General features: G+C 42.4%; 1 protein-coding gene across 4 annotated transcripts in view; it reads right to left on the bottom strand.

Moving 5' to 3' along the window:
* Window positions 1–15,430, bottom strand: part of Pde8b (phosphodiesterase 8B) — a 96,314-nt gene that overhangs the window by 25,992 nt on the left and 54,892 nt on the right. For all 4 annotated transcript variants that reach the window (XM_010619104.2, XM_010619105.2, XM_010619106.2 and 1 more), the window contains one exon: window positions 532–574. In XM_010619104.2, the coding sequence (XP_010617406.1) occupies window positions 532–574 (43 nt within the window). The remainder of the gene's footprint in view (window positions 1–531; window positions 575–15,430) is intronic.

The raw sequence follows: 15,430 nt of genomic DNA, 5'->3' as shown, positions 1-15,430 counted from the left end.
AGATCAATTTCTGTCCTGTAGTATTCAGGTAATTCCTGGGCTTCCCACATGCTGAAGTCATATTATCCAACCCTTCATTTTATAGAGGAGGAAACCAAGGGTCAGAAGGAATCTTGCCCAAGGTCTGAGATGAGTGGTGGGAACTGAGCTGGAACTCAGTGTCCTGCCTCCCAGAAAGACTCAATATGGCTGAACTACCACCATATTCTCACCCATGGTCCAGCCAACCAGTATCTCCCTTAGATTTTGGGCCACTCTATTTTGGGTTTACCTGCTCTGCCTGATCTCCAGACAAGAAAAGAAATGAAGATGGGGGAGGCATTCAACAAATAAGGTTGTCATGGATGTAAGGAATGTTTTAGGGATTTCTGCTTTTTCTGTGGTCCTCTGACCTTCTGATATTAGCACTTGGATCTTGGCAATCTAGGTACTGGGGTGGTGAACTTTAGCCTAAACTCCTTCAGAACCATTGGGAGATTTGAACCCAAACCAATCCCTCTGCCTATTAGAGGTAAATAGAAGCATTCTTACCTGTCTGAGAAATGTCTCCAGAATCACGATGAATCTTGTGCATCTAAAGTTTTTCAGAGTTGGTGAAAGAAGAGAAAGAGATTTTAAATGTGACATTTGCTAAATTTCTCAAACAAGTTAAAAAGCTCTGAGGACTTCAAGAAAGCAAGAAGTTACACCGAAAGCAAAGCAGATGAGATACGAATAGCAGTGATAGGATGAAAATGCTCTATTTCTTTCAGATGCTCCAAGCTGCTGAGCCTAAAAGCGGGAAGTACCCAACGGACACACTTTCTAAGCAGTACGTCTACTTCTCCTGCAGAAAGCAGAAGACAAAAGCTATAACGAAATTGAAAATTGTGTCAGGCTGATCTATAGTATGTTTGTTTTAGACATAAAATTTTGTTGTCAAATAGCATAAATTCAATTTTTAAAACCTTCTTTAAAAGTTATTTAAGGGCTCCTGTATTACAGTCAATTTATACAATGTTGTTCACAATGAGATCTGAACTTAAGATGCTGTTTTGCACCTAGTTCTTTCTCATTAGCAGATGTGTGTGTGTGTGTGAGTGTGTGTTAATGACTTTTTACCAGCGCACAAAATGAAGTCATCAATAAAAAGCAATGTTTTCCTGGGGTTCTGAAATTCTTATTTTGTTCTAGCCCACTTAGGATCGTGATGCTTCCGATCCAATCCATCAGCTTCCTTAGGTCCAGGGCCCAGATCATAAAACCACAGCGGCCACTCAGTGAAAAAGCGGGATTCACGTGGAAATCGAGACAGGCAAGTGCGGAACCACCAGTGAACACAGCCACACTGTCGGGAATGAGCAGAAACCTCACGAGTCTCAGACCTAGGCAAGATGTTTCAGCTTGGTAGAACCACAGAAAGAGTCACGGAGAACAGAAGTGCTAAAGCGAAGTTTTCTGCGCACTCTTCTGCACAGTCCCTTTCACACGATTACACAAAGTTGCACTACCCACCGTCCGTGATGCCTCGGTTCGAATGGCTCTAAGGGTTACTGACTCGGGAATTTCTGGCACTTTTTGCTACAAAGCAACGAAGCTCAGTATGAATTTTTATACTATATCCAAGGAAGTAAAGTTTTATTTTGTTTTATAATCAGCTCAAGCTCTACAGCAAGTGATCTGTTATGTGCTTAGCCTTGCTTTTGAATGAAAATACACCCTTCCTTTAGGAGCAAAGGCCCACAGTTTCCCACATTACACAGGAATAAAAAGCCTCTTCTTGTCTCTCCCAGGCCTGTGGGGATAGCTGGCTGAACACAGCCCCAAGCTGTCTCCGTGGGCTGCCTGCAGCAGGGGCAGCTGAAGCAAAGTGTGCAGGTGTACGGCCCTTGTTCTGGGGTGGGGACAAGTTCCAGTCATCTGAGGGGCAGAGAGAGAACAGGGAGGAGTGGGGACCACAGGTATTAGTTCCATCTGCTGGGTGCTGGGATGGTTTTTGTAGCCTTTCCTCACATAAGACATTTATTTGGCACTTTTGAGCTGAACACGAACCCCCACATTGGCTGACAGCTTCTGATGGGCTCTGTGCGCACTGACTACAGCAGGGTGAGGATACTCTTTGCTTTACTACCAGCAATTCTTTGGGGCTCCCTCAGATTCTGCCTGCAGGCTCCTATACAGTGATTTACTCTGTGAGGCTTCCACCAAAGGCAGTGCCTGTCACATCCCAGCAGCCTTTTGTCTTGTTGTATTTGGTACTGGAGAATGAACCCAAAGCCTATGCGTGGAGTTACATCCTCAGCCCTTTATGAAAATTTTGAGACAAGGTCTTGCTAAGTCACTAAGTTGCCCAGGCTGGCCTCGAACTTGTGATCCTCCTGCCTTAGCCTTCCAGAGTGCTGGAATTACAGGCATGAGACACCATATCCAGCTCAGCACTGGGTTTTCAAGCCAAGTCTCTCTGGCTGAGGATCTCTGCATCTCTCCCAAATACCCCAGTTTTCAACTAAAGATGCACTTGGATGAGAAATTTCTCTCAGACTTTCTTCTGGAGCTCTAAACCCACCAGTCATTTATGACTAGAAAGCAATTATTCCACCAAAATTATTTTTGTCATAACACTTAGCAGAACTCACTGGGAGCACAACAGGGACGAGCAGTTCTAGTTTGATGTTCTCCGAGGCGAGCACTGTGGGAGGCTCTGGGGCTGGAGAACCATAGGGCAGGCCCAGGGATGAGCACTGCCCTGTGACAACAGCCATGGCAGCCATGTTTTCCGAGTGCATGCCACTGGCGATGTAATCATTACAAAGTAGCCTTGCAGAGGAGGAAGGGGTGCCACTGCTTCGGGGGGACAAGGAGACTGAGGTCGGGACAGGCTACAGAACTCATCTATGTCACACGGTAGAGCCCAAGATCAAGTCCCTCTAGGTCTAAAACCATCTGCTCTTTGTCACACTGCTCTCTACAGAGAGGCTCCGGCAGGGCTGCCACAGGCCCTAGCTTGTTAAACTGGGGTCTAAAGAACTAGCTGCTTGATCAGTACAAGGCGTCCATCGATAGGCTGGAACTTCCCTTGACATTTGGGGGTAGAATTTTTCTTATCAAATGGTTTTGTCACAGGCATGGTAGAGAGATCAGAATTTACTGTGCTTATCACAGTTGCTCTCTGTAGTTCCATGTTTTTGTTTGTTTGTTTGTTTTCCTTTTCAAAAGCTCAGGATGTGTGTGGCGGTGATTGGGCATGTGACACTGTCCTGTTGGTGTGGTGGTTTCTGCAGCATTGATTCTGTTGTTAGCCTATGCAGAGCTCAAAACTGGATTTCTCAGCAAGTTCTTAGCAACTTACAACCTGGGTTTTTAGTGGGAAAAAAATCATAATCTTAAGCCTTTAATTTTTAAAACACTGTAGGTTGCCACACATTTTGCTATCCTTGTGCTAAACACTTGATTTACAATACCTGATCATGCTTAACTCTTAAGAAGCGCTACAGACTCTGCATTTGTTTGTATTTACAACCATATACATGATTTGGGGATCATTCATTTTTTTGGGGGGGTACTGGGGATCGAATTCGGGTCCTTGCGCTTGCAAGGTAGGCAGCAGTGCCACTGAGCTAAATCCCCAGCCCAATCATTCACTTCTTAAAGAATAATCAATTAAAATTACATGTTCTCTCCATGCTCACCAGAATGTGTACTGCTAGAGAAACTGTGTCAAGTGTGAAGGGCACGTGGAACTCTCACATGTTGTTGAAGGGAATATAAATGTATACAGACTCTGTAAAAGTTTTTTAGCAATTTAAATGTACACCTACTTTATGACCCAAGAGTTTTGCCCTAAGTGTTTATCCAAGGTAAACAAAAGAGCTTGGTCTACAGAAAGACTTACAGAAGAATGTTCAAAGCAGCCGACAGCTGGGACCTGCCCAGGGGTCCTCTAACAAAAACAGCTTGGGGACCTGGGTGCAGGTTGATGCAAAGAAACAGTGGCAATACAGATTACTAACACAACACAGCTGAATCTCAAAAACATGAAATGAGTGAAAGAATTGAAGCCCTAACCAATCTATGCTTAAATAACTCAGAGCAGTGGTTCCCGGTGTGGATGGTGAGGATGGGGTGGGGTGGGGACCGGCTGCGAAGGGCTTGAGCGAACTTCCGGAGGATCGGGTTTGCTGTCTTGATGGCCTAGGGTACAGAGTGAGATGCACTTGTCAAAACTCAAGGGAGATAATCCTTAGGATTTGCACATTAGCATGTTTTGCTTCTACTTTAAAAGTTCCCAAATAAATATCAAACTCCAGTTAATGATATACACGTTGATACAGCAAGGGATAGAATGCACTGATCTTGGTAACTTTTGACAGCTGCAAATCTATTCAAAAACAGGAGGGATGATATAGACACAGATGGAAATGTGGTCAAGTAAAATGCTAACTGCAAAACCAAAGAAGTGGGTGCATGGATATTCACTTACATCCCTCCAGCGCACCTCTTATGTCCACAACTTTTCATAAAAAAGTGTGTGTTCAGCTGAGTATATAGACTGATGGTTAAAACTGGATGTCTGAGGTGCTATTTAAAGACCTGTAAAATAAACAGGATGAAGGAAATTGAGACCAGCCTGAAGCCCATGAGGTGGAGGCCCTGTCAAATCCCTGGACACCTGACCTCGAGCCTGGGCCTGGGATACTGCTCCATGTCAGACCAGAGCTAGGGGCAGGCACAGTGGCTGCCATCTGGGAAGTTTAATATTCACCTCAGTAACTAGACAGACACCAATTTGTATTAATTTGATGGACTGATTTTATGAACCATGGGGTTGTCAATGATTTTAAATGCTTGAAAAAAAAAAAACCCTGAGTCATAATGACACGAAAATATCCCCTTGATGTATTTAAATCAACTTTAAAAAAATATACCATAAGACATTCTGGCATAAAATGAGGCCAGGATCAGTCCAAGGAAGCAAATAACCCTGGATGCCTCACTCAGAACTCAGATGAAGAGCACAGTCACCTCGGGAAGGTGAACAGCATTTGGCAGCAATGCCTGTTTTTTTGTCTTTAATGAATGATAATTAGCACCCATGCCCCCCCCACACCATGCTCAGTTCATCATCCAACCCTGTCACACTCCCTTTTAATTCCTGTAGGATGGCCTGCATCTCTCACCGCTAGAATACAGGCGACTGTCAACTCTCATCTGAATGAGGGGGAAATTCCCACTTCATTTTGGTCTTAAGATCAACTCTATATGGCAACATGGCCATGAGACCCTGGCCTGGGCTCTTAGCTCCAGGCCAAGCTGGTCTCCTTTCTATCCCTCTAATTCTCTTACACTGCTTGTTACCTCACGGCCTTTGCACATGCAACTCTTCTGCTCTATAAACTTCCCAATCCTCTCTCTTTCTTTCCCCTATTTGTCCTCCAGAAGTGATTTCCACAGGATGGCTTCCCAGGTTCGCCTACCTACTTCAGGCTCTTACGAGGTCCAACTCTTCCATCAAGTGTGCTCAGTGTACTTTCACTGCATGTCACAGTTCACAACTTTGTACTTATTTGGCTAATATCCATTCTCCCACTGAACTGCACATCCCACGTGAAGAAAGGTTATGTCTATCCACTCTGATTACCTTTGTACACCAACACAGCGCATGGCACACAGGAGCCAAGAAACAGAAAACAAATCCACAGGAGAGAGATTAGCCAGGCTCTTTACCTTATAGCTGTGGTGGAGACATTGTTGTCATTGACCTGGCCATCATACTGGTCTTTGAACATACTTACATTTCTAAGTACTTCAATTTGTTTAAATATAGATAAAGAAATTTTCATAAAATGTGATTTTTAAAACAGCAATACAGTATCAACTATAAAACACATCCCGATGCCCTGACAGCGAAGATATGACACGCAAAGAGTTGTGGTGAGGAGAAATCGAGGCCATGAAATATTTTCAGGTACCCTGGTCCCCAACTTGATTCCCGGAGCCTCTGATTCTTTGCAATGGTTCCTATTGCATTCAATGGAAGAGTAAAAGTGGGTGATATTACTTAAACAAAAACTCTGTTTGTATCCAGCCATATGTTTGTAATGCAACAAGAAGGGACTAAAATATATCTTGATCCTATAGCAGAATGCTGGCTTGATAATTTTGGTCAATGTTTTCAAGCTCAGATTTACATTGTTTTGTTGTTTTTGTATGTTCTGGGCCCATGTTATGAAAAAGGGCAAACAGCTTATTAAGATGAACAAAAGTACTATTTATTTAAATAATGTACGTATCTTGCAAAGTTGATCTGCTAAGCAATTTTTTGAAAGCCTGAACATACTTGATCTACAACTGCACAACAAAACTGAATGCTTTCATGTGTGACCAGACTCTTTTGACACAGCGCAGCTGGAGTGCTGGATGAAGAGGTCAGATCACAGGGACTGAGTCCTCTGACATCCCCTGCACTTATACGTAAATGTAAACGACAGTGTGCATGCTAGGATCTGGAACAGATTTGATCATCCTTCTTCGTGGACAGTGCTTCGATGGACATTTTCTTGAAAATTAAAAGGATTCAATGCATACACCAAAGACCTTTTCTGTCTGCTGTTTTCAAATCCAATGGAAGGCACATCTCAAAACTTGCCTCCATGTTCCCACACACAGGAAAACCCCTCATGCATTATTCTGGATCTTTGTCCTGGACCATCACTGTGGCCTCGCTCCTAAAGCACGGGCAGCTCTGGCCCCCTTCTGCTGAGTCGGGGGTCTCCGTGCAGTGCTGTCCCAGGAGAAAGGACACATGGGTGCTGGCCCCAGCTCTGTCTCTTCACATCATTAAACTTTGTGTGCCTGACAGTCTCAGTACCATAGCTTCTCTCTGCTTTGATCTCACAGTAATTAAAAATGTTATTTATATCAAAGCGACGTGCACTGGTTTGATATAGATGAAAGGGTACATGAATTTTTAAGATTACACAAGATTAAAAAGAAAAATACCAAGGTGTTTTCCAAGATTGTTCTCTAGATGTTGGACAAGCACAGGTTTCCTCTACTGTCAGATATCTTTGTGGAAAAGTTTAAGCATCACACTCTTGTGCAACACCAGGTATACATGTTCAAACATCCGTGGTGTCCTTGGTCAAAACACCCCCTTAACTCCAGAGCTTGTGTCACTGGCTCCACCTTCAACATGCATTTGGAAGCACCATGATACCATTTTTGCATCCTTACAGAATGGAAAAACACTTAATACAACTCGCCACTCACGCTTAAATGTTTTATCTTTTTCCCCTTGTCCAACTTCTCTTTTCATGACTTTCAAATACTTACAACATGAGGACTCACTTTGCTTCACAATCTGACAAACACTTTTTTCTAGTATGGAAATACATGTGAGGTTCTCAGACTTAAACATGAATCAGAATCATCTGCATGTTTGGTAAAACAGATCTCTGTCCTACCCCAGGAGCTGCTGAGTTAATAGGTTTGAAAGGACCCAACATCTGGATCTGCTGGAGTTTTCAGGTCAGGCTGGGGTCTTAGTTACTTTTCTTATTGCTGAGACAAAATATTCAACACCCAAAGTTAAAGGAGGAAAGATGATGTATTTGGCTCACAATTTCTGGAAGCTTCAGTTCATAGTTGGCTGGCTCCAAGGCAGGATGGCGTGGCAGAGGGACATCACAGAGGAAAACAGTTCATGAAAGGCAGAAGGCAGTAAGCAACAAGTGACAAGTGACACCACTAGCTCTCTTTTTGCCTCTTGTATTTTATCCGGGCCACCCACCCTTACAGCAGGTAGCACTCACATTCAGAGTGGACCACCCTTAATCCTATCCAGAACTATGCCAAACCCATCAGTGAACTAATTTAGTAATCACACACTGTAATCCCAGCCTCACACACTCTAGATCCAGCTACATCTGAAAAGGTCCACCTATGACCTCAAGAGGCTATGGGAAGACATCTAGACCCAAACCGTTACACTGGGTGTCAGGTTCAGGCACCACAAAGTGAGGCCTGTGTGGTTAGAGGTCCACAACATGGCTGATACCTAAGAATTTGTTAAAACACTGACTCCAGCAGGGTGTAGTGGCACACACATGTAATTCCAGCACCCTGGGAGGCTGAGGCAGGCAGATCATGATTTTGAGCACAACCCAGTACCTTACTAAGACCCTCTCTCAAATTTAAAAAGGCTGAGATATAGTATAGTTCAAAGGCCTTGGGTCCAATCCTGGGTAACAAAATAAACACTACCACACCACTAACTCTCAGCCTCTGCAGACTCACAGAATCAGAATCTATATTGTAACACTTAATCCCCAGGTGATTCAATCACACATTAGTTTGAGAAACATAAAAAGTGGTAAGATCACAGGTTTTGCTCACAGACCTTTCCAAAACAACCTTAGTTTTCTTACTAGGTAATTGTGACCATTACTTACTATATTAGGGTTGTTCAAAGAATCAAAACCAATAGGACAGAGACAGAAATATACAGAAATTTACTCTGTGAACAGGCTTGGAAGACTATGGAGGCTGTGAAGTCCCACAATAGTCTCTCTGTAAGCTAGAAAACCAGGAAGCCACTTCGGCAAGTCTAGAGTCCTGACAGCCCAGCTCAAGGAGGGGCCTAGCCTCTGTCTTTTTATCCCACCACCCCCAGTGATAGGATGGTGCCCACCACCTTGGTGAGGGCAGATCCTTCCTCCTCCATCCATTCAGCCACCAATCTCTCTGGGAAACACCCTCCCAGACACACCCAGAAAGACTGCTTACCAGCTACTTGTATGTTCTTTAACACAGGCTAGTGGACACCTAAAATTAACTGTCACATCTATTTTGAGGATCTAAGTCAACAGTGATGGTAAACCTTTTAGGGCTTTCAATGATAACAAATAGTTCACTGTAGCATGTGTGCCACAGGTTCACCACTATGGATACAAGACAGAAAGATAATGTGTACTACATGCCTGGCCCAGGAGTGTCAGACTGGTCTTCACACTGGAGTCCCCTGGAGGACTGGCCAAACCCATGAGGCTGGGCTGCCCTAGAGTTGAGTGAAGGCTGAGACTGCATTTCTAACAGGTCCCTGGGACATTCTGAGCCTGTTGGTTGGTTCAGTGACCACACTTTGACAACCACCAGCCTGTCCCATGGGGCCCCAGTGGACACCTGCTTCCACTGCTTTCTCTTCTGCTTACTGAGAACCTAGACACAGTGATGTTCATATTGCTTGGGTTTAAGGAATGATCTCCATTTAAGCTCCTCTGAAGCTCCAAGCTGAGTGTGTGTGGTGTTGTGTTTAGTGCCTAACATGCAGCAGAACACTGGTGTCCCTTGCTTGTAGGCTGTCATTCCTCCAGCCTGTGTCCCTGCACTGCTCAGTGACAAGAGGAACTTCCAGGTAAACAACTTTGGGAAGAAATTCCACTTTGCTTAAACTTTCTTGTTCTTAAAATATTGCTGCTGAGGGCCAGGAATTTAATTCAGTGGTTCTGCTGCCTGCCTCACAAGCGCAAGGTCCCAAGTTCAATCTTCAGTACCAAATATATATATATTGCTATTATTGATGGGTGGCATTTTTTGCTGAAGTATAAGTCACATGGCTGCCAGATTTTTTCAAGAGAAGGAGGTAATTACAAAGACCTAACATTTTCCACTCTTGTTACTGGCTCTCAACAGAGATATCCACTCATGATATCAGGACTTCGTGTGCACTCTGATTATCATAAAGTGGAAGTGATGCTCGGGATATCAGGTCTCCCAAATTGCTGCAGAGGAACAAATTAATAATAATGAGAGGGACAGCAATGTGAAACAGTTTTATCATCCTGGTTTTTGAGGTTCTGAAAATACTGCTCTTTAGAATCTTTCTTTAAATTTTGTGATCACTCATCCCATTAGTTATCAGTAACTGATTCCTTATCTTCTGATTAAACTCAAGAAACATTCACCAGACCACGAGCCAAAGATGGTTATGTCCCAGTCCCTCATTTACCATGTGATAGGGGACAAAATGAGATGCTGTCACAGTGAGTTTTTTCCTTTAGTGTTTGCTGAGGAGATATCAGGTACAGGGGATCAGCCAGACCCTGGGGGTGGATAGGGAAAAAGACAGAGCTCTGCTCTTATAGAGCTGGATCAGATGCACCCATGGGTAATGTTTCCCAGAGCAGGGAAGCTGAGGCATGAAAAGGTAAAGTGAGGGCATTCACAAGCTGCAGAGTAAACAGCTTTAAATCACCCTTTCAAAGGGTTGGCATCTTGGAAAGCTGCAAGTCATTCCCTGTCCCTGCTGCTGGTCTGAGGGCTGATGTGAGAAATCCTAGGACACAAGAGCACCCTTGTGCCCTGAAAGGGTAACAAAATGGATAAGCGAAGTGGCACCTGTAATTTTAAAAAGTGCACACATCTCAGGTGGTGATGGCCATTCTTCATGACTGTCGACTAGATTGAGCAACAGCCAGCAGATAAGTGAAGCACACTTCCAGGTGTCTGTGGGTGTCTCTGGAGATGAGTGGCTGGGAGGCCAATACACTGAGCAGGAGAACCACCCTGACTGTGAGTGGCAGCATCCTGTAGGCTCACAGCATGATGGAATGGAAGGGAAGAAGGAAGAAGCCAGCCTACACTTTGAAACTCTGCACTCTCTTTGAATAGCTGGGTCTTTCGTTATCATCAACCCTTGTGGACACGAGACTCCAGGTTCTTCAGCCCCTCAGCACGGACACACATCAATGACTCTCAGGGAGCACTCAGGCCTTTGATCTCAGACTGGCCCTGCACCATTGACCCCTCTTGTTCTGTGGGCTGAAGCAGCTCCTGGGTCCCTGGGCTCTCAAGCACAACATAGTCAGCCATCATGAACTATCCAGCCTTTGAACCTGTAAGCTACCAGGGAAACCTTCTGCATGATTTTATACATATAAAATAAATAATTTATGTATATATGAAATAAAAATTAATTTCTTTCCTATTGATTTTGTTCCTTTAGAGAACTCTAATCAATACATGTGATGTGGGAAGAGTTTTCTTTATTTGCTAAATAGACACAGTAAAAAAAAAATGCCACCCGAGCCCAAAGAAGAACACAGAACGATGTTCCCAGAATGTTGTACCTAACTTTTCCTTGGAGTCAGACACACACCAGCTATGTGTCATGGTGACAAGCTAGCTGCAGGAGGACATGATAGGAAGGTTTAATTTTCCAGAGTATCCTGGATGCTGGGAGGGAGACAGAGATAAGAAGTCAGGAGAAATTATCATTTTGAACAGAGATGAAGTTTTCTTTCCTCTATCCTGGATTTCACTTTTGAAGATAATGGTACTATTATGCTGAAGACGTAGCAGAAAAATCTATCTGCGATTCACATCTGAAAGCAGGAATTTGAATGTTTTGCTGAAGTTCTGGTTCTGTTCAGGTAACAGTGTAAGGGCCATTTAGAGAGGCCTACCTGTCTACCCTGACCTCCCTGCCGGGCTGTGTATGATGAGCCTTTATTACAGGTGGCTCTATTTCAAAGAGAAGCCAGGGCAGTAAGAACTTAGGCTATTACTCACCACTCTTCAAAACAACTGCCTGTAGAAGCCCAAGAGCTACAGCTGATCATGGCATTGACCATGCTACCTCCCTGTGCTACACACACAGAACTATCATGCCATGGTCCTCAGTCATCTGGGAACCTCTCCAGGGTCTGAAAATCCACATTAACTATGTGATTTCAGAGCTGGAGAGCCTAGGACTGAGGTGGATATGTGTGAGACTACTGGCTTTGGCTGTCACCCAAAGCAGCTACGGCCTCCACTGACATCACAGAAAGTGGCAGCTGAGGCAAAGGGCACAGGGCATTTGATTGATGGACAGAACCCAGCTGGAGGGAGGGGAAAGGACAGAAAATATGTGCAGGCTGCCTTCTCACCAATCTTTGGTGCTCAGGAATGACAAGTATTTGAGAAAATTTCTCTTAATTTCTGTAAAGCATAGATATGTTAAAGAGAAAAATAATACTATTGTATTGTCAGGTTTTCCATGTATTTAGATGTAATGCACATGAAAACTATAGCACAAACGAGAGTCAGTAAATGGTCTGTGTGATTGAAGTGGTTTTCATGTTTCACACAAATTGGCACAAAGGTAGGGTAAGTAGATAGTATTAGATTAAATGTGTATGGTAATCCTTACATTAAGAAATCCAAACATTAAGAAATACAGAGGTTTAACTAAAAAGTTAATGGATCAACAAAGCGACACTTAAAAAAGAATTGTTCATATAATGGAAAAGATAGTCTGTAGAGAGACACAAAATAAAAAACAAATGATAAAATGTTAAGCCTGAGTCTAGCTAACAATAACTACACTAAATGTTAATGAGCCAAAGACTCCCATTAAGACATGATGGTCAGAAGTGATTAAAAACCCAAGCACAGCATGGCCACACACACCTGGAATTCCAGCAGTCTTGCAGGCTGAGGCAGGAGTAGTGAAAACTGGAGCCTGTTCTGGGCAGTAGAGTGACTTAGAGATACCCTGTCTCAAAAATAAAGAGGGCTGGGGATTTAGCTTGGTGCAAAGGCCCAGGATTCAATCCCCAGCACTGCCAAATAAATAAACCCAATATGCTCTCCTCAAGAAATGCACCTTGAAAAGACATAAAATGAATGCATAAGTATGGGAAAAGATACCTAATACGTGTAAGAAGACTACAGTGGTTATATCAATATCAAAGAAAAGACTATGAGGGTATCACCAGATATTAAAGAGGCATATTTTATAATGATAAGTCAATTAATCATAAGACATAATAATCACAAATGCTTATTATGTACAATAGAACTTCTAAACATAGGAAGCAAAAATTAATAGAATTAAAGTGAAGGTAGACAAGTCCACAATCATCATAGTGGATCTTAATAGTCCTCATTCAGCACTTGTTAAATAGAAAAACATAGCCAAGATAAAGCATGTGATCAAACACTTCAATATAATGATATTTGTAGAATATCCCACCCAAAGATAGAGAATACACACCCTTGAAATGAATTTGGAACATGGAGTAAAACAAACCTTAGCCCATACTATGTTTCAATAAATTTAAATGCTTTAAAATCACACACAGTGTGTTCTCTCACCACATGGAATTAGAAACTGTTAACAGAAAAAATTTCTGTAAACTCCCCAAATATTAAGAAATAACAACAACATCAACAACTTCATAACTATGGCATGGACCAAAGAAATCAAAAGGAAAACTTAAAAATATTTTGAATTGAATGAAAATAAGAATGATGGATTTTGAATCCCTAGATCAGTGATAGCAAATCTTTTAGAGACAGGTGCCCAAACTGCAACCCAAAACCCACTTATTTATGGCCGAGTGTCAACACTGCCATTAAACCTGAATATCTGATGCTCAGCCACTGGGCTGTCAGAGAGGGCTCATGTGCTGGCTGCAGCACTTCATGCCACAGATCGACACCACCACCCTAGATGAAAATACCATACACACTGTCTTCAAAGGATGTTGGAAACCCAGGCATGATTTCCTCCAAACTCTGCCCGGTCTGTCTCCTTCTCTTTCCGACACTGGAATAAACCATAGCCATGAGTACATCCGTCTCTGAATCCTTGAGTGTTTCCAGCAAATCACTAAACAGATGAGTGGTGGTGGGACCTCAACAATACAGTAACATTTCTGGGTTGTCCACAAAGGTTTCTATCTTGAAAACTATATAAATTGCAGAAACAAACTAAAAACCTAAACAGATGAAGAACCATACCATGTCTGTGGGTTAGAAGATGCAGTATCATTAAATATATATTTCTTTCAAATGGATCTATAACCTCAGTGCAATCCTAAAAGTAGACTTTGCAGGCTCTTGGGTAAATATTATCAAGCTAATACTAAAACTGATATAGAAATGCAAAGAAAAGAGAAAACCAAACCAGCTGAAAAACTTATATTACCCATCTCTCAGACTTACTAGAAAGTAAGAGTTTGTAATTGGTATGTAGACAAACAGATGCAACAGCATCTAGGAATAGATCTATGAGTAAACCATAGAATCATTTGAGTCTGGTAAAGACACTGAAGCAATCCAATGAGGAAAATAAAGTTATTTCAACAAATGACTGAATTTTAATAACTGCATATCCATATGGACAAATATTAAGCATGATCCTGTTCAACACATAACCAAAAAATAATTGTAGACCTAAATGTAAAAGGTAAGACCACAAAGCCTTTAAAAAATATAAGATATCTTTAGGATTTGGGGACAGGAAAAATTTTCCTATGTAGGTCACAGAAAGCAGTAATATAATGATAAATTAAACTTATCAAGTTAAAAATTTCTGTTCATCAGAACACCATTAAATGAACAGGAAAGTCACAGAATGGAAGAAAACATTACCAAATATATATCTGACAGTAGAGCTACGTATAATGTACTTCTGTAACTCAATAACAACAATCCAATTAAAAATGGCAAGGGTGTTGAATAGACACTTTGTAAAAATGATATATATAAGGGGCCAATAACACATGAAAAATTGTTCAACTTCATTAGTCACCAGAGAAGTGCAAATTAAAAATCACATACCTGACAGCACAGTTAACATCATAAAGACATAAGGGTGTATGCGACTTCTCATACACTGTTTTGGGGAGTGTCAAATGATAAAACTACTTTGGGAAAAGAACTAGTATTTTCTTATGAAAGTAATCATGGATTTAACCTATGACTTAGCAAGTGTTTTCCTAGGTGCTTTACCAAGAGAAATAAAAATACTTATTTATAAAAAGGTTTGTACAAGAATAAGAATATTCATAGCAGCTTTATTGATAAGATACTGAGACTGAAACCAAACCAAGTGTCCATCAACAGGAGAAACAATAAAACAAACTATGGTGTATCTATCCAATAATGTACTGCTCGGCAATAAAAAGGGCCAATTTGATACACTGGAAATCACAATGTGTTGCTTGACTCATTATCTGACTTTAACAAATACAGTTTTATTTAAACTAGGATAATGATGAAGGAACACCCAAAAGTCAACTTGTTAATCAGATACTCAGGCTTGGGAGGTAGACTGAGGGATGAGCTGTTGCTGTGTCCCAAACCCAACTGTCATTGGGAAGTAAAGTACCACCAGCTCAGGCCATGCAGACAGGAAAGCTTTGATGTGGTCACCAAGCCCAGGGAGAAGCCAACAGTCTGTGGGTCACCTGTGCATCTAGGAGCCACTCAGGTGGGCTGGTCTCTGTGCTGGAGCTGGAGATACAACAGGGGACACGAGGGATCTGTGCTCAGATGGACAGCAGCACATCCCGTGTCTGGGCCCTTTGAGGGGCTGTGGCTTTGCTCTGTGTGCCCTCTGATGCACAGGGCTCCTGGCTGTTGGGCACACACCTGCCACCACACAGCATGGCCTTGCTTCCAA

Source organism: Fukomys damarensis, unplaced genomic scaffold, assembly GCF_012274545.1.
Source record: "Fukomys damarensis isolate Sample0158 unplaced genomic scaffold, DMR_v1.0_HiC HiC_scaffold_1, whole genome shotgun sequence".
NCBI classification, from domain to species: domain Eukaryota; kingdom Metazoa; phylum Chordata; class Mammalia; order Rodentia; family Bathyergidae; genus Fukomys; species Fukomys damarensis.
Note: the sequence above shows the minus strand (reverse complement) of the source record. Positions and strands in the feature narration are given on the sequence as shown.